This window comes from Triplophysa dalaica, chromosome 11 (genome assembly GCF_015846415.1).
Source record: "Triplophysa dalaica isolate WHDGS20190420 chromosome 11, ASM1584641v1, whole genome shotgun sequence".
Taxonomy (NCBI): Eukaryota; Metazoa; Chordata; class Actinopteri; order Cypriniformes; family Nemacheilidae; genus Triplophysa; species Triplophysa dalaica.
Window position 1 is genome coordinate 20658991 of NC_079552.1, and position 20920 is coordinate 20679910.

At 42.7% G+C, this 20920-nt stretch overlaps 1 protein-coding gene across 1 annotated transcript; it reads right to left on the reverse strand.

Annotated features, from left to right (window-relative positions):
* Positions 1–782: 782 nt before the first annotated feature.
* On the reverse strand, positions 783–20899 carry agpat5 (1-acylglycerol-3-phosphate O-acyltransferase 5 (lysophosphatidic acid acyltransferase, epsilon)). Its single transcript, XM_056760363.1, has 8 exons — positions 19579–20899; positions 16900–16972; positions 16676–16791; positions 16285–16374; positions 14416–14506; positions 6127–6288; positions 4480–4603; positions 783–4246 (listed from the first exon to the last, which is right to left on the reverse strand). The coding sequence occupies exons 1-8, from the start codon at positions 19795–19797 to the stop codon at positions 4021–4023; spliced, it is 1101 nt and encodes a 366-aa protein (XP_056616341.1). The 5' UTR covers positions 19798–20899; the 3' UTR covers positions 783–4020.
* Between the last annotated feature and the right edge of the window lie 21 nt (positions 20900–20920).

The following is a 20920-nucleotide window of genomic DNA, read 5'->3' on the forward strand; positions in this document are numbered from 1 at the left end:
ATATCATCTTTCATACAAACTTCATTTACAAACGTTTGTAAACACTCTTGACCTGATAAAATGCATTCATTATACCAAAATCCACCACATTCATAGATCTGTTCATTTTACCACATTTTATCACTTTCAAATCAAATGTTACCTCTTATTGCACATAAAACGATATTGAATTGAATGTCACGTGGGAAAGAAATTGAATATGTAAAATTACATTAGACAGAACTTTTAAAAACCAACTTTATTGTGAACGTCTCCAAGTACAGACAATGGGATGCAGTGTTTCTAGATTAATCTGTGTACTGCTGGGCTGCTATTAATATGGCTATTTAAACAATACTGCATTACAAGTCTTTAAAGGATAGGCATCAATGCAGCACCAGTAAGGTGGTTGCAGTATCATGAGGATTGTGTTTGAATAACAAAGTAAAAAAATACACAAAAGATCAAAGCCTCCAAGGAAGAGTTGATCCTCATTGATTTGGAAACACTGAGGCGTAGATTTGAGGTTTGTGCCAGTCATATTACAAAACATCAAAGTCTTTGATTCAAACACTAGTCTGGTACAGTAGTTAACTGGCAACAATAATAACATTCGTCGAATAGTGACATTAAACATTAACATTATCGGTCCACACTGGGGTACAGGACCATCTCCATTTCTGCCCAAAAGATGCTCTGGAGAGAAATTAATGTGCTGCAGCAATTTTATCAGTCATACATAAATGATGTGAAACGAAAGCGATATTGTCATTGTTAAATGAAGGATAAACAACAATTAGAACTGAAAATTAAGATTTGTTTTAATGGTGTGAACTGTTGAGACACTTTAACCGTCTGAAACACAATACATACGACAATACACATAAAAACGGGGCAGATATCAACCCAGAGGAGAAAAAAAAACATTCACAACAGGACACACTGCTTATGGTAAATGTAGATTAAGTTTAGGAGGTAGAATTTATTATGTAAAAACACCATATTGGTTACATTTAGATTACGGAAGACACACAGTTATTATAAAAGCAAATAGCCCTCATCTGAAAACATAAATGAATAATTTGAATCTAAACTAACAGCCTATTGGCATGCAGGCAGGTGTAATCTATATTGTGCAATCTTTATTTAAACTCGATGAAAGAATAAAAAGTGCCTTCTATTTAAATCACACATTTTGGCAAATGCTTAGATTTGGGGCTGGGGGTAATATGTGTGTCAAGTTTCCTACATCCCAAAAAGTTGTATTTGTTAGATAAAGAAGGGCTTGATTCCATTTAAGGTTTTAAATAAAATAACTCAGACATTATTTCATCTCAATCGCATTAACTCATTTCTAATTTTCAAGTGTTCCATACTTTTTCCAAATACTTTTTCCAAATACTTTTCCCATCAGAATGTATTTCAAATAACACAACCACACAGTATAAACCATGGGCAAGCACAATCTTCTGTAAGCCTACAAATCTTTTTAATGTGGTTACTCGTATTTTTACCCACGGATGCAATTAGATAGATGGAGTGAAGCTCCAAGTGCCATACCATTACATTCTTCAGCAGTACTTTATGATATTTACTTGTCTATTATCATCAAAGCGTAAGATTTCATTCATTTGTACATCATGAAAGGCATAAACAAGGTGGTGTCTATACTTGCGGGGTTTGTTTTAGGATATTAAAGTCCACACCAAAAGCACGACATGACAGATTTCCCAGACTTTTCTTCCTGTTATTACGTGGGCTTTAATAAAGAAATTCCAATAGAATTCTAATATTCAAAACCTATTTGTTTTTTATATAAAAATGAATTTAACTGGTTCATTTTAAAGTAGGAATCGCATTTTTTTAACCAAAAATAAATAAATAAAACGACGCACCGTACTTTTCTCCATATAACAAAAATACATACAGTGAGGGAACATTGATCCCCTGCTGGTTTTGTAAGTTTGCCTGCTTACAAAGAAATTAAGGGTCTACCATTTTTATTGTGGGTTTATTTTAACTGAAAGAGACAGAATATAAAAAATATTTTTATATAAAGGTTACAAATTAATTGCGTTTCAGAAAAGAAGAACTTGGACTTTGAAGGGAAACGCTTGTTGGCAAGCACAGAGTTAAGACATTTCTGATAGTTGGTCACCAGGTTTGCATATATGTCAGGATACATTTTGGTCCACTCCACTGTAAATCTTTAAGGTTTCTTGGCTGTCACCAAGAAGACTTTTAGCCTCCTTCACAGATTTTCTATAGAACAACAGACTGGCTAGGACATTTAGTATGCTTCTCCTTAAGCCACTCTATGGTTGTCTTGACAATATGTTTTGTGTCCTTGTCATGTTAAAGGCCCATGCATGACCCATCTTCAGTGATCTAGTTAAGGGGAGGAGGTTCTCCTCCAAGACTTTACGGTACACTGGCCTGTCCCTCAGCCCCTCAATGCGGTGAAGTCATCCTGTACCCATAGCAGAGTTAAAAAGCCCTAAAGCATAATGTTTCCAACACTGTGCTTCTCTGTAGGGATGGTGTTCTTGGGGTCTAAGTCAACATTTCTCTCTCTAGTAGTCAATTTTGGTCTCTGTGGTCAATTCTGTGGTCCATATATGCACACAACCAATCTGTGGAGCCAGAATTCTTGCTAGTTGGTAGGGGATCAAATACTTATTTCACTGACTGAAATGCAAATCAATTTATAACCATTATATTAAAAATGTTCCCCCTGATTTTTCTATATTCTGTCTCTATCAGTTAAAATAAACCCACCATAAAAAATATAGACCTTCATTTCTTTGTAAGCAGGCAAACTTACAAAATCAGCAGGGGTTCAAATCATTTTTTTCCTCACTGTAATTACCATGAGATTTAAAGCTCAATAAAAATATTTCATAATAGTAATTCTATTCTATCCGAGTCATTTTTCATTCATTTATCGGAGCTCCTAAATCTTATCGTCCTTCCAACTAAAGCAGTGGTCAATAAAACCACCAAACCATTTCTGAATTTGAATGAAAGTACGAGTAACATGTGACAGAGAGAAAGATTATCCTTTACAAACTTTGGCCTGTTTCTTATATCATAATACTTTAGAGGACTGTGAATATTTATTATTTATATTACATTTTGGAGCTTGACAGTCATGGACACTATAGACCTTAGTTATATATAAAAAAAAAAGATTCTTCACAACCTCTGTTTTGGTGTTCTACGAACGAAAAAAATAAAAATAAAAAAGAATACAGTCTAATAGCAACTGGAGGCAGAGTAATTCGTGAAAGATTTTTTTTCCTTCTGCAAGTTTGGCAACAATCTGAAATATTTAGCAACAGTGCAAACTATGACAAAATATAGCCCAAAATATAGCCCATATCTGATGGACCTTTCAGGTCTTGTCATCAAATCAAATAAAAATGATAATCAATGTGAAATAACTCCATTTGTAACCAACAAAAATCACCCCAATTACACATAAAAATAAAACATTCCACAGACACTCAACAACATGAACTAACAGAACTCCGAGCCTGTAAACACATTGATAAAAAAATACTAATTTTCAGAACTCCACCTGTCATCAAAAACTAAAAGGAAAGCTGCAAGTTTAAAATATGTACTTTTCAAACAGAAAATGACAAAAAGATTTGAAATCAAAAGCGAAATCTTCACGTAATGATCTCTCTGCGTTGTGTTTTTGTAACCGGTGCATTCCTGATAGAAAAACATCACGCAGTGTTTACGCCACAAACAAGCCTATGACCAACAAATCTGGCTTCCCCGCCAGCAAATGAGGTCACTGATAAAAACATTCTTTTGTTGCAGTTTATTCTTTGCTTGCAGCATAGACACGGTGTTAAAGTTTACCATCAGTCAACTGGGAGAGTATTACAAGATGGTCAGTAAATAAACCTCTTGATACGCTATAAGCCAAAAGTTCAAAACTATGAATCTGAAATCTTTTCCAAAGAAGCAACCTCACATCTCTGAATGCTGGTGTAGCCGTGAGGAAGATATTTTCTTATGGCTTGCTGCTTATGGACGTACGCTGACCCAAGCCCATCCCAGCAGAGTCCCATAGATCCAGGTGTTGAGATAGAGTTTTCTACCTGACTCAGTTAAAAGCATGGGTAAAGTCAGACCACCGAAAATCAGGAGGGAAGGCAACGTCTTACAGAGACTGAGTGTTGACCTCCGACCTTCCCCGGGGAACCTGGACCTTTTTTCTGGGTCCTCGGAATCGTAGAAAGTGGTCAGAAGCCTAGAGAGGAAGAGTAGGGCAAAGTGACAAACTTACAATTAAAAGAAATGTAACTCCATTTGGGACTTCAAAATAAACTATTTTTAGTAAAGGGTGACATTAGTGGTCTTTACATCACAGTTTATTGTATAAGCAGCTTGGAGAACTGAGATTCTAAAATCAGCTATCAGCTGCACTGTTCAACAAATGAAAGAATTTAACGTTGAGTTGTGTGGCAGGTGATGGATACTCACTGATCCTTGATTTCAAATCTTTCGTGCAGCCACCGGCGGAAGAACACAGGTTCATGAGGAATTTCCCTCATGTCCAAACGCTTGAAGTAGATGTGCACCCTGCGGCATTCCATACACAGGAACTCTACCAAAACACACACAACTTCAGTTAGGGCGAGAAGAGGAGGTTCACACAATCAACACAGACAAAAACAAACAAACACGACACGACAAACAAACAGCACAATCAATAATGACTAAAATAAGTCCTCATGCGATCCTGCACGATTCCTTTTGGTTGTTTTTCACCGTTTTAGTCTTAGACGTTCTCGGTAAGAAAATATTTGTATGAACAAAGTATTGTTTAAAGCAATATTTATTGACAGAGTGTTTGTTTCCAAAATCAGTGGGATATAGCAACACAAATATCTGGGAAAAACAGGCAATGACTAATCCATGGGACATGCTGTGGACAAGTTACATTTTAAAAGGGATAGTTCACCCAAAAATGAAAATTCTGTCATCGTTTGCTCACCCTCCTGTTATTTCATGCCTGTATAAATTATTTATAGTTAAAAAAAAATCTGATGAACACAGAGAAAGATATTTGTAAAAATGTTCACTTGTGACATCAGTGACTACCATTATGGGAAAAATTAAAGGTAGTCATAGGTGCCTCAGAACTGTTTGTCTTCCTACCTTCTTCAAAATATCTTCTTTTGTGTTACTACTATGTTAGTGAATGATGCCCCAGAACTGAAAATTATTGACATTCTTCCAAATATCTTTCTTTGTGTTCAACAGAATAAAGTAATGTGTACTGGTTTGAAAGACCTGAGGGCGAGTAAATAATGACATCATTTTTATTTTTGGGTGAACTATTCCTTTAAGTGTTCAACTGCCATTAATGCAGATTAATGCATAGGTATTCCAGCCAAATATCTAAACTGCGACCGGCCTGTGTTTGGAGCATTTTGTAGATTTTTAACAATACATAAAGCCCAGTTAAGGTTTATCTTTGATCTTTCGGCTGTATTTTTATTGCCTGACTTCTAGGAGAAAATGTTAAAAGCTCCTATTATTTCTAAGTTGCTTGAGAGAAGCCTCTGCAAAATAAATGTGAATGCAATTTTTGTTGTTAAAATGCAGATTCCCCAGAATAAGTCTTTGAGAAATATTGAGAATGTTATAAATTGTTTTCATGATAATATTTCAAGGATCTTGCTAAAGAGTAAATTCATTTTCACTGTGGTATTCGAACTCGAATCAAATGCTGGTATTAACTGGTTAAATTTGCTGCTATTGTTATGAGTTACTGAAATACTGGTATCGTGACAAACCCACTGCTGTGCTGTCTCTGAAGACATGCAAGTGTTTTATTTAAAAGGATGTAGACGTAATATCATAACAGTTACCTAAACGTCGCTTCTGTTTATTCCTGTGAAAAACAGGATGTTTTCTGCATGACAACACTTGCGGATTTAATGTTTTTGGGAACAGTAACCAATGGAAAATAACGTGTCGCACGAGTGACTTGTTTACAGGAAGTGTCAGGAAATTCACATGTCTGTATTATAGCAGGCCTCAAACAGCCTGTGCCCGCATTCTTTCCTGTGCAATTTTCAGTTGACCACACAAAGATCTGTGACAGAAGCATCACGAGAGTACCTGGCATTGAAGGAGCTGGACGCCTCTGGCCATCTGCTGTGAGAGTTCCCTCGTACGCAACAGTGATGTCATACACGGCATCCAGGTGATCCTTCATAGCATCTATGGCAACGTGTGATGCTTTCATTCTTGGAGTCAAAACGTGCTTTAGCACAGCCAGTCCTGTAGAACATAATAAAATGATGAAACACTACGAATTACTAACTTCTAAACATGGTTTCTAAACATTGTCCACACTTTCTTCTCTCAATTATTGTTCCGTTTTCAAATTATTGTAATATAAAAACCCAGTATATGTTTTGCTTATTTTATGAACAGGTTATGCTCAATTTAGGACCCAATGACCTTTGGTAACAAATTTGGCACAATGTCACAAGGCACCATTTTTTCATCTGCACACTGACATGAATGAGGTTTAAATGCCTTGCTTGGCTTTAAAAGACTTGGGATACAGAACACAGTTTTATAAAGTTCACTGGAGAGAAACTAAAATCTAAACAAATCTGATCATCAAAAAATTTCAGCATGTTAATAACATCAAATATCATTGGTTCCCTTTCTGTCGGTCTCTCGACGTTGTGTCGAGAACGACAGATGGGGTTCGCCCTTGAGAACCAATCAACTCTGACCACTATAGAAAAGGCCAATGAAATTTGGCGAATGAAATTTGCATGCCGGGCTCCGCCCCCGGATATCCGGTATAAAAGGAAGCCGGCGTGCAGCATTCATTTACCTTTTGTTCTTCAGAGCCTTCGCTCATGACTACGAACTGAACGAATTCAATGAATTCTTCGTCGTCTTCTACTGCCGGATCTACGACGTGTAGCAGGGGATCGTCCCTACCTGCAGCGACCTTCCCCTGGGCGTCTCGGCAGTTCCGAGGGTGTGAGATTTATCTAAAAGTCCTTTTCAGGACTGACTGAGCATTCTCCAGCGCGGTGTTCTCTTTGGTGCTGAAAGGAATGGATACGATCGCTGCATTAGGTGTGTGGGCGTCCAGCACACTGAAGCAGCGTTCGTTGACACATCTGCCCGCACTGCGGGTAGATTGTCATTCAGAAGTTGCGGTCACGGGTGGCTGTCTTCCTACGGGAACCAGCCACCATTTCGTCTGCTACCAGGGCTGTGACATCTGTGGCTACGGCCCTGATGACCACCCACGTTAGCAGCGTTAGTGATATGGGGAACTCTGCGAACGTAAACCAGCCAGCTAAGTGCTCACGGGCCGATCGCACCCCGATTCGCTTTTCTGAACGTTCCCCAACCGGCGGTGGCATACCGTCCGGATTGTCACGCACACACATCGAGAACGACATGTCCCGCTGTTCTCTTGGGTGCGGCAGGGGACTGACACGATCGCTGCATTAGGTGTGTGGGCGTCCAGCACACTGAAGCAGCGTTCGTTGACACATCTGCGCGCACTGCGGGCAGATTGTCATTGAGAAGTTGTGGTCACGGGTGGCTGTCTTCCTACGGGAACCAGCCACCATTTCGTCTGCTACCGGGGTGGTGACATCTGTGGCTACGGCCCCGATGACCACCCACGTTAGCAGCGTTAGTGATATGGGGAACTCTGCGAACGTAAACCCGCCAGCTAAGTGCTCACGGCCGATCGCACCCCGATTCGCTCTTCTGAACGTTCCCCAAACGGCGGTGGCATACCGTCCGGATTCTCACGCACATCGGGAACGATGTGTGACGTAGATGAGATGTCGCTCGCAGCATCGGAGGGAGACTGACATCCGACTCTGACGAATCCGAGCTCCACCCCCAGCGGTCGTGTTAGGAGGAAGCAGAAATGTCATTCATGCTAACCCGGGGTTCCGGAGGTGCATGAGGAGCTGTGTAAAACTTGGAGCGCTCCACTCTCGGACCACTCCAGTGAAAACCAGCTCCACCTCCCTTACTTCCCTCGATGGTGAGGCAGCCAAGGACTGCGTCGAGATCCCCCGAGTGGAACGTCCGCCTGCGGTGCACCTGTGCCGCGGATGGCTACCACCTGGGGGGAATCGGCCACGCCTACGGTCCAAAGCACGTAAGACTTCGGCATCACTGGTGTCGAGGGCTTGCGATGCCGCGGACCAGGCTGCCTCCTCTCTCTTTGCCATGGCCATCCTGCAGGTCCGCCAGGCCAAGGCGTTGAGAGAGCCCCACGAGGGTAAGGCCGACCTGGGTATAATGCAGGATCTCCGTGCCGCCGCTGACAGCGCTCTACGGGCGACTAAGGCGGCTGCACGGGCCCTGGGTCGGACGATGTCCACGGTAGTGGTCCAGGAGAGACACCCCCGGCTATACCTTGTGCAGAAGAGTGATACCAAGGAAGTCCGCTTTCTTGATGCACTCATCTCGCAGGGTGGGTTGTTGGTAGAGAAGGTCGAGGACTGCGCCTGAAGGCCTCCGAGATCCCGCGTGACGTCTGCTTCCCTGCAACCCAGGACCCCTTCGACATCGATTCCGGTTCCTGTGCCCCCACAGGCGGCACCCCGGAAGCAGACGTCGAGGGGGAAACCTCCACCCCGTCAGCAAACTTCTCACGAGAAGGGACACAAACGGGAAGACTCCAGGGAGAACAACATCGGGCCCGAACCATCACAGCCACGGCTCTGATCGGTCGGTACGTGACGACTCCTGCCTCGTCACCAAAGCCGGGCCCTTTTCAGGGCCTGGCGCCCACTTACTCACAGAGTTTTTCGGTCTCCCCGGGTGTACTTGCAGCCGATCCCACACTCCACTGGACTGTGCTCGGCGAACCGACCTCACGCCCTGGCGAGGCGTGAGGTCGTACACATACGACAGCTGTCACCACTCTCAAACCAACAGTGCGTGCCATTGTCTCGCCAGGCAGGTAAAAAGGCGGAGCCATCCTTCCCTCCGGGGACCCCCCGCGACAGATGGTTAGCTCCGCCAGCCGACGAACCACCCCCCGTGGAAATGATGAAGCAGACTGCCCCCTTGGTCACCCTGTACAGTCCCTGGGAGCTCAAGAGCTGCCCACACTGTCTCGCTGGCTAATGCGGGTGGTCCGTCTTGGTTACTCGATCCAGTTTCCCAGAGACTTCTGGCAAAACAGGCATCGAGTTCGTCCAAAATCAAGACGTTCAGTGGGTCACAACCTGCACTTCATCATTCCCAAGAAAGACGGCGGGTTGCCATAGGTCTGCGTACCCTGAACAAGCACCTTCACGAGTTGCCGTTCAGATGCTCACGCAGAGGCGCATCCTGACATCTATCAGGTGTCAGGATTGGTTTGTGGCAATCGACCTGAAGGACGCTTACTCTAATGTCTCGATCCCCTCGACACTGCCCCGTTCCCATGGTTCGAGTTCGAGGGGTGGGCATATCAGTACAGAGTCCTCCCTTTCGGTCTGTCCCTGAACTATCTCGACAACTGGCAAACACTCGTGAGATCTGTTCTATACACAGAGGGACCTGGTAGTCCGGCATCTAGATCGATTGGGATTTCAGGTCAACCGAGAAAAGAGCAAACTCTCCCCAGTGCAGAGCATCCGCTTTCTCGGTATGGAACCAAACTCTGCCACCATGACGGCACAGCTGTCCGCAGCACGTGCCCAGTCAGTGTTGGAACTGGAGGCTCCTGGGACACATGGCATCCTCCGCGGGGATAATACCCCTCAGGCTGATGCACATGAGACCGCTTCAACACTGGCCACAGAGTCAAGTTCTGAGGACAGCGTGGCACACCGGCAGCAGGCGCATGGTGATGACGCCCTGCTGCCGACGCACCCTAACCCCTTGGTCTTCCATGACCTTACATGACTCCAACCCCGGTCCAGCTCATTTTGGGTGTTGTTCGGACAGGCACAGATAGACCTCTTTGCCTCCCATGACACCACCCATTGTCTGCTTTGGTACTCCCTGACCGAGGCCCCCCTCGGCACGGATGCCCTGGCGCACAGCTGACCACGGGACGGGCGGAAGCACACCTTCCCCCCCCCAGGAGCCTCCTTGCACAAACACTGTGCAAGGTCAGGGAAGAGGAGCACCAAGTGTATTGGTTACACCACACTTGTCTAACCGCACTTGGCTTCAGAGTTGATGCTCTGAACAGCGACTCCCCCTGAACCATTCCCCTGACAGAGGACCTGCTCTCTCAGGGGAAGGACACGTTCTGGCATCCCAGATCAGACCTCTGGAACACCCATGTCTGGTCTCTAGACAGGACGAGAAAATCCTGAGATGGCTACTCCCCCTCTATGGCTGAGACCATCACCCAGGCTAGGGCCCCATCTACTAGGCGGTCACACGCCTCTAGACGGCGCCTCTTCTCGTCCTGGTGTCTCTCTCTCTCAACGAGAAAAGACCCACTGAGGTGCTTGATCAGGATTGTGTTCTCCTTCTCACGAGACTGGAGACTAACATCTCCCCTCCAAACTGAAGTGTATGTTGTCGCTATCGCCACTCATCACGACTCAGTTGATGGAAAGTTTCTAGGGTATGGAGCGGAGATGAGGCGGATTCTGCCCTCTCGCGCCCGTTAGGAACCTGGTGATCAGGTCGAGTTGCCCTAGAAACTTTCCATCAACTGAGTAAAAACCTTGAAATCTTGAAAGCCCCTCAGAGGTTCCGATCTTCCTCACCTGAGTAAGACAGCCCTCCTGTTGGTGCTCGCTTCCGTCAAGAGGGTAGGGGACCTCCAAGCATTCTCTGTGTCCCCGGATTGCCTTAAATTCGGCCCTGGTAATTCTCACATTATCTTGAGACCCAGGCCCGGATACGTGCCCAAAGTTCCCACTTCTCCCTTCAGGGACCAAGTGGTGGACTTGCAGGCGCTCCCCACTGGGGAGGAAGACCCAACCCCATCCGTGTTGTGTCCTGGACCGCACGCAGAGCTTCAGTAGCTCTGACCAGCTCCTAGTTTGTGTTGGAGGACAGCAGAAGGGGAAGGCTGTCTCCAAGCAGAGTCTGGCGCACTGGGTCGTGAATGCCGTTACGACGGCATTTCGATCTCAGAATCTCCCATGCCCATTGGCAGTGAGGGCTCACTCCACCGGAGTTTAGCCACCTCCTGGGCACTGGCAGAAGCACCTCTATAGCAGACATCTGTAGAGCTACGGGTTGGGCTACGCCCAAACACCTTCGCAAGGGTTAACAGCCTTCGCGTAAACCCAGTGTCAGCCCGCGTCCTGCGTGGCGACATGTAGGACTGGCATCCGGGGGGGCGTATGCCTGCGAAAGCACCTTCCCACCCTCCAAGAGGTTGGGTCAGTGTGCTATCTACCCTTTTCTTCTTACCCAAACACATGGCTAAGAAAATTGGTACCTCACCAACCTTCCTTCTTACCCAGACACTGGTTAAAAACAGGCATTCCATCCATCACTAAGCAAGCACCTCCTGGGGGTTGGCTGGGCAGAGCAGCCTTCCCCCTTAGGCCGGGAAACCTTATGACCTATCACAGATAGTTTTAACCGGACCTGTGCTATCGGACGCAGTAACACCCCCACCGTGTGCTGTTCCGTCTGTTATACCCTCATGACAATGGTTCCCACACATGGTAACCCATGAGCTTCCCCAGGTGGACCTCCACCTCGCAGTACTACCCAGTCCGCCCGTTCCATGCGTTCTCCTCCAAGGACGAGACCATATCATATCTCCACCATATTCCTCCCCACGGGTAGGAGGTGGCCTCTGCAGCGCTTCTCTGATTAAGAGTTGCGCTTTTCCCGGTGTAAACCCGAGCCGGACGGCCTCTCGCCTGTAGAGAGCTAAGGCCCCGTCCGTGAAAGGTTACCGGTCAGGGCTGTACCCATCTTTCTCCCAGAAAGCTCTGGAACCCCCCGACCACCACACTGGAAGGTTACAAGTTTCACGAAAGCGTCGAGCTGACACGCCCAGGCTTGTTACCGTCGCTTCGCTGAGATTGTGACGCGATACAGCGTTTGTGCCGTTTTCCATAGATAACCCCATCTGTCGTTCTCGACACAACGTCGAGAGACCGACAGAAAGGGAACGTCTTGGTTACGTATGTAACCTCAGTTCCCTGATGGAGGGAACGAGACGTTGTGTCCCTTATGCCACAAACACGTATCGTATTCTGCTGCAGTCGTGAGAGGATCTCAGGCTCTTCAGAACAAGAGGTAAATGAATGCTGCACGCCGGCTTCCTTTTATACTGGATATCCGGGGGCGGAGCCCGGCATGCAAATTTCATTCGCTAAATTTCATTGGCCTTTTCTATAGTGGTCAGAGTTGATTGGTTCTCAAGGGCGAACCCCATCTGTCGTTCTCGACACAACGTCGAGAGACCGACAGAAAGGGAACTGAGGTTACATACGTAACCAAGACGTTCTCATGTGTCTAAGGACTACTTGTCATATGATATTAATGCAATATCGCTCGAGTAACAGTGTTTATCACCTAATGAATTGAGAGATGAAATGGAATCTCCCCTTTTAGAACGTAAATATAAATGATAGCAGTCATAGGAGTCGCTTAAGGCTGGATCACACTAAAAGACTTTTGCTCAGATGTTGCCCAGATTTTCAGTCTGGAGTTGCTGCAGAACAACCCTTCACAACTCCTTCCTGGTGGAACATTCTTATTGACTCAGTCCGGTCAACCACATCTCTCACAACATTCAAAAAACGACTGAAAACCAATCTCTTCTGTGAATACTTGACAGACAAATGGGAAGAAAAAAAACTAACACTCTCTTTTTCTCAACAGGTAGTGGTCTGGCTTTTGTTGAAACTAACTATTTATTAGCACCTATTGTATTAGGTTGTAAGTCGCTTGGGAAAAAAAGCATCTGCTAAATGACTAAATGTAAATGTAATGCAGAAAGTCTGCATCAGTCTGCAGATTTTATTATGTGTTGTGATGCCCACCAAACTTTCAAAAAGTCTGCAATGTGTTATGTCTAGTTTTTGAATCTGTTCAGAACACATAAGAAGATATTTAGAAGAATGTTATAAACAGCCTACCATTCACTTGCATTGATTACAACAGAAGTAAATTAGTGCGCTGTGCTGTTCTCTTACCAATATTTTTCAAAATAAGTTATTTTGTGTTCAGCAGAAGAAAGTCATACAGGTTTGAAATGACTAGAGGGCGTGTAAATTATGAGAATTTTTATTTTGAAGGTGAACTACTCTTAAGTTATTTCAATGCTGTCATATTTAAATCAAATGCTCGTATCTGTGCAGTTACATTGTATTATCTGATAATAAACTCAATATATGTATCTTTTTTTATCTCACAAATGTTTAATTTCGACGTTTATTAACACTCTGCTGTCATTTGGATTATTTTAATGACATATGTATGTGTTTTTATATGGACCATTTTAAGCGGCATATAAGAAACATGATGGCATTTAATAAAAACATATTTTGTTTGTATTCAAATGAAGAAAGGAGGTTGAAAAATTCCCCCACATATTACCTTCCATATTTTGACGAACACCAAGGTCCTGTGATAATAATATTAGTCCCGTGCGAATCAGCATCTCTCTGATTTGGTTGGCTCATATCTAATTTTTCTAGGTTTTATCCACCGTTTGCAAATAAACACCATACAACTATAAGCTATACACAAAGCCTTGCCATCACATCTGGGAAATAAGTCAGTAAATTTGAGTAAAATCCAAGCTGTCATTTATCCAGTGCGAATGCGCCACATGAAATACAGATGTGGGGAGGTGATTTATAAATTACACGAGGCCCCCGGATGATACTAATCCTGTGCGAATCAGGCGAATGTGTTACCTAACGTTACGTGTCTAACCAAATTCGCAGAAGGCTCCAACTAAGTTTACAACGCAAACTTCTATCCAATCATAGCAGTGGGTGATTACTTCCAAGTCTTGATATGAATATAAATGAAATATAAAAGAAATGAACACTATAACTCAACGCAGGGCAAAAGTAACTTCAGGCCAGGCATGTGTGCCCGATCAAACAGTCTATAACAGCTGTTGTCACTGTTAATTGTCATCACATTAAAAAACGTTCCTTTGTTTCGAATAAAAATTCCATTCCATTTTCTACCGCTTATCCGAACTACCTCGGGTCACGGGGAGCCTGTGCCTATCTCAGGAGTCATCGGGCATCAAGTCAGGATACCCCCTGGATGGAGTGCCAACCCATCGCAGGGCACACACACTCACTCATTCACTCACGCACTCACACCCTACGGACAATTTTTTCCAGAGATGCCAATTCGAATAAAAATAATAAATAAAATTAAATCATAAATAAAAGCATGTTATGAGACTAGGCAATTTTTTGTTGAACTATTCCTTTAATGTAATAGCAGAAAGTCCAGAAATACCTTCTTTGGCTGCAAAAGTTTGACTGTCATTGACAACTTTCTTGGACTCGGGGTTGTAGCGGGTTCCCTCTGGGAAGATGACAAGATACATCTATGCAGAAAACAAATAGGGTAACAGAGTCATAAAAGTGAAGCACTTACTGCTGTTAGTGAATAATGGGTGAATCACAGTCATGGGACAGGGCAGATGTAGGTATGCATTCTTCAGCTCTGTCAGTTTGTGAAAATACAAAACTTGGGAATATCCGATGGGGGGAGGGGCTGTTGCTTATGATGAAACCACAGTATGACAGCAATATTGTATAAAACAGCTGCATAGCTCAAAGAGTGTCATGGGAAAAAGCCTGTTAGTCTTTAAAAAAAAAAAACTTACAGACAGGAAGGATAAGCAGAGGAACTCACATTCTTTGTACAACTACATTTAAAAAATACGAAACGAATAAACCAAAACGAAGGTCAACCGTGCAAAATGAATCCAGTTTACTTTCTTAATGCATGCTTGCTACTGATTTTACAGTGCATAATCTATTTCGGAATGTTATCCAAAAAAGTTTGTCTTTATAATCAAAGTGTAACATAAGAATTTTTTTAATAATGGAGTTTGACCAACATTTTAAAAGCACCACATCATGATTCTTCGTCATTCTGACATGTAAATATGAAAAGCAACCCATGCTGCTTCTTATAAAGCATAAAGTCATCACATCAACCTGAACCAGAGGTCGCATTATAAACCAAAATTCACCGTTCATGACCTAAAAGCACTTTAAAGTTACTTGTAAGTGAATGAATGAATGATTACAAAACAGCATGCACAACGACCGGTCATTGTTACTGACTTGACATATGGACATTTGTCTGTAATTAGTATTTTATGTCTGACAAGTTACAACAGAAACATTAAAAAAGTCGTATGACACGGCTGAAACGAATATTATGGTTTGTTATAGATGTAATTCAATGTGGATACACGATTTAAGGTTAAAAACGCTGTATTTTCCACATACAGTTCATGTTTGTATCTTGTGCGTGTTCCTCTTGCCCCCGCCTCTCTGAAACGCGTAGATTTTTGACAAAGCTCATCGCTCTGATAAGTGAGGTGTGCTATTTTAACTTGTTAACCAGTGCATAGTGGTTGGTCGAATACTGCAAGCGAGTGAGGGAAATGTAACGCCTTTTACCATATTTGGAACATCAGGTTCCTCTTTAATTGTACTGACAGGTACACACACCTTACTTGCGTATACATTTGGGCAGTGTAAGTCAAATACTACTGACGTAGTATTGTGGGGGTGTGGTTACAAGAGGCGTTTCAGGCAGGTCTGGATAAGTATTCGCTTTTAGATAGAATGCATCTTTCGTTCCCACACTTAAATTTTTGCAATCTTACGTGTCTAATACATGCATGAGCAACTTATAAAACACCAAAGACCCAGAAAAACACGTGTTCGCGCCATATCACCTCTTTAAATATCTAAACGACGTCGATTTATTGGGCAGTATATAATATAGTATATAAACACAGTAAGTACAATGAAGACGTATGTAGCGATGTCACAAACATGCTAATTAGAACGTAATATCAACTTGCACCACAGTGACGGGTAGAAATACATAATGACAGATTTTTTACGAGCCTGACTAGCGCGACCTATGACCGTCACTAAAACCCACATTTCTCAATCCAATCCACTAAATCTCATCAAATAGCCCGTTGCACATGGAATACAGAAGTAAAACAGGTTGTGAATATCGTTTCACATTAACTCTACACCTAAAATATAAACACAGTTATGATGTCTTACTTCACTTATAAGGACAAAGACAGACCCCTCATTCAGAGAGCGCTACGGGTGACTGTATACTCACAGGTGTGCCCACTTTAGCCTGAGAGGATAATTTCTTCTTCATGGCATTCTCATCAAATCTGGCACTCTTCTTGACATACACTCCTCCATGCTGTGAAAGACATGCAATAAAGTCCTGTAACGGCGCAATTCAACCACAGAGCAAACACAACAGGCACTATGGGAAGACAAATCTTGGTTTATCTTTTATCAAACAAAGAATAGCATGGTGCCAGTGATACCAATGGAGTCGAATGACAGAGAATGCAGACGGACAAAATGTATTCCTTACATTCAATGTGTCGATTTGAAAAGCGTCTGTCTAATGTCACGTACAGCAATGATCACATATCAAAAATATTCTAATACCACTGCATCATGAACCGTGTATCGTGGGTTGACATGAACATTACCTGTGAGAAATACCACCCGTACAGCGGTAGCCACTTTAGACCATCTTTCAGTACGTATCTTACATGTCCTAGTGCATTTTGACGAATGGCCAACACGTCAGCTATAATCCAGTCAGCTGCAATAGAGAACACCGTAATGACATCAGATGGAGATGTTACAGATGTGAAGTCACATTCACGTACTATTCATGTGGTACTTCAAAGAATGCAATGGTCATACTTACATGTCGACTGATGGTTGGACAGGTAAACAACATTCTCTGTTTTCTTTGGTATGTCGTCCCCATAAATTATTATCTGGATAGAGATTTACAAAGAGCTTTTAAAACGTCAGACAACAAAGAACATCAGGATAGTCTGAATGTACATGATTGAACCAGTTTGATGAGGACAGCAGCTCAGAGATCTTCAGCGTTGTGTGACATGGTGCGATATCAGGTTCAAACAAATTGTGAGTTTGTGGATTGAACATATGTCTGGGTTCTGGCAGATAGAGTTTACCAAGACCATATGCCTGCAACATTAATAGCGAGGCATAGCAACGACACCGGAGGGGCTATAATCTCTCTAACATTAAAGCTTGAAAGCATTAAGTCATGACTCTGAATGCTTTTATTGACGAACTGCATAAACTAAATCAGTGTCTGAGCTATGGTGTGACGAATGCTTCCCACTATCACTTTGGGCACTTAACCCAGAAATTAAGAGAGAAAATGAAGTTGTTGTGCAAACAGAAAATAAAGTACATTTGCAGGACATTCATTTATTGTTTCGCAAAAGAATGATAAAAGAACAAAAGCGTCCGTGTTGCCTCTGACAGAGATTACTGTACTATAATGTTTATAGGTTAAGGTTTATAACTGTTAAGGTTTCTGGGCTGTGGTTGATTTTTGATTTCACAATCATCAAACTCAACTCTATTTCTTATTCACAACCAGGATGTAAGACTTATCCCTTCCATTTATTAATACATTGATTTTGATAACAGCATATCTCTGTAAATGTTATCAGTGTAGTGAGATACTGTTGGTGACGTTTCTTAAAACTCACCTTGCTTGGTGACTCTTACAACTGACTTTGATGAACTTGATTAACAGGCTGGTCTATATATTTTACAGCAGAGGTGTATGAACATAAAAGCATTTTACAATTCAAGTTTATATTTTCCCACACAGAGGACATTTAACATTTAATCTTAAAGGAAAGATTATGTGTATAGACCTGAACCCTGTTTTAGGACAATAATAAAGGAGTTGCTTTTAAATGTGATTGTGAACTGGACATCGTTTTAGCATTGACCGTTGGTTTAACAACAGCTAAATGATCAGGGCTTTTCTTCCGACTAGGTCAGCTGAGGCATGAGAAAGCCAAAGTAACATCAGCACTAAAACACCAGCTTCTGCAGTTACAGGCTCTCTGAGATCAATAAGAAACAGGTAACAATTTGTTGTTACTTTCATTTAAGATCAGGTATCATGCTATGTCATGCATTCTGACTTCTTTGCAATGTTAAACGTGCTGGCTTCTCATGCTTAACATGGTCAACTTGTTAAAAAACGTGTTCCATGATCCATGTTTCGTAACGGATCTTATTCCTTTCATCGGCCATTCTTCCGGAAAAGCACTGTAGGGCGATAGAAAGCGCCTGCCCACGTACCAACCAATGAGCGATAGGAAGACCCGTTCATCAAGATTGTCTGCGCTGCATCAAGACTGGCTGCGCTGTGGGCCTGGAGCTGCAACTCGTTACTCTTGCGATCGTGAGAGAAGTTGAGGTGTGTTTCTTTGTTCAGGGCATGTTGGTGATGGATGTTATATAAATGGTGGATATAATGCAGGATTTGGAGATAGTTTAAACTGATAGATGAACCGGTCCCAGTGCTAAAAGATGTCAGACATGAACTGCACGCGGAAAGTCAAACTAAGTCATACGTCTGTGTTTTGTTTGCAATAATGTAAACAACAGGAAGGGATAATGTGATGATATATTGTGCGATCGTGCCGTGGTTTCGTCTCCCCTGCCTGCCTCCAGCAGCTCATCTTTTCCAGAAATAATCTTACAGCTGTAACACTTGTTTTATATATTTGATCAAACTAAATACTCTTGAAGATACGATTCATGCAATACTGATGTAAAGGCACTTAAGATTGATATGAGATTGGCAGAAACTGTTTGTGTTACCCCATCTTTAATGACAAGTGCTGTTACTTCATATCGGTGGATCACAACCTTTTCAACTTCAAGGCCTCCCATCGCCCAAAACAATATTTAAAAAGTTTTAAACATTGCTTCATTAAACATGGACTTAATGCATTATTCATATTTTGGTGCAAAAGACAAATCCCTGTTTTCAAGAACGCATGTTCTGCCTCAATATGGTTTAATATCATCAGGTATAAAATTGGGACATCAGCATGTCTTGATATAGATTATTAGTTTGAAGGAAGAGTTCTCTCTTTGAAAGGACATTTCTATGATCATTTTCTCATACTCAGTCATGTTGAACCTGTATGACTTTCTTCGTTCTGCAGAACACAAAAGAAGATATTTTTGATAGCCAACCAACATTGGCACCCACTGACACAAAAACATTTCTCAAAATATCTTATTTTGTGTTCAACAGAAACAAAGAGTCATATGCAAGTTTTGAATGACATGAGGGTGAATAAATGATGACATCAATTGTGTGTGAACTATCCCTTTAATGTATACATTAAGTTATGGAATAAAAAAAGATTGACTCAGGGGTGGTGAATGACAATATGTTGAATCTTTTGACACAATGAATACAAAAATTACACAAAGAAATGATTCCCATACGCGCAAAAGGGATCAGTGTTTTACTCTAGAATGTGTTATCCAACATGAAGTGATAAAGTGATGACAAACACTACACACTTACCTCCACGCCCGTGTAATTCTCAAAGAAGAACAGGACCATGCTCTGATAGAATGAATACGCCCGATCATCCACAGTGTGATAGAGTCTGGAGGGCAGGAGGACGGACAGCAGCCTCCAGGCGCTCCAGGACAGCAGGTAAGCGGGAGCGGTGCCTAGCATCACGGCCGCCGGGAGCCAGTAACGCAATGAATACGTGTGCACGACCAGAGACAGCAGCATTTTCACTCTAAACACTAAGAATCCCTGTAAATCTGAATCTTTAACTGCGTATCTACCACGCACTGATGCCCACTTTAATCCGATTTCAACAGCGATGTCGATCAGGAAGGCAAAAAGTCGACGCAAAATTTCACGCTAAACTTCCGGAAATTTCCCGCAGGTTGGACCATGACACCCCAGTCAATGCACCCAGAGCACTCTCTCAAGTGTCAGCATCATCAAGTCTTTCACATTAAGCTGATACGAAGGCGCATTTATATAGAGAAACACTTTGCACAAACTGCACACTTCACTTTCGGTTGCAGTATAACTTACTAAAAAGACACTAGAAGAAGTAACGTTACAGTACGTTAGCTGTCAGTGAATGTTTCACTTGCAGGACCTTCTGAGGAACAGTCATACAGTACAAAACTGAAACAGATCTAAACCCACAGTTGTGTCAACTACTGCTGCCGCTGATTCAACGCCCAAACAACATTTAAACAATCGCGTTATCTTACACACTTGATCGATTGCCACATTTCTTACTCCCAAAGTCACACACGGCTTTCAGAGCCTCCATATTGCAAGGGTGTCATCAGCCAAGTGTGTGTATTCTGCGCAATGATTGGCTGCGATGTGTGTTCCGGGTATGTGACGGTTACTACGACGACGCCTCCCTGGAGCTGTAGCAAGTGCGAGCTGGTACATTCGCTCAGTGAACAGTATTCACGAACTACGACTGCGTAGCTAGTTTCATGTCATTGCTTAAATTCGTGAAAACAGGGCTTTAAATAAAGAAAAACAAATTGCTAACGCTGCTTTGTTTCCTTCATTGAACATCCAGTCACGTAACCTAACGCTGTTGATTAGCAAATACTTATTTTTAGTTTTTTGGCCATTCCATTCGCAGTCTATGAATTGGTAGAGTCAGCCTCAGACCTCACGCCCACGGAACATAAACCAGATAAAAGTCTGATCCATAAAAAAAGTCTGATGCATAAAGCACAATTTTCTGGAAACACTTCAGCACGTTCGAAGTCATCATCTGATTGGATGAATTTCACAGGATTTCCGGGAGACGTGCACGAAGCCGTCTGAAATAAGAAGTAAGCTCAGCTGTCGTGTTTATCACGTTCGAATA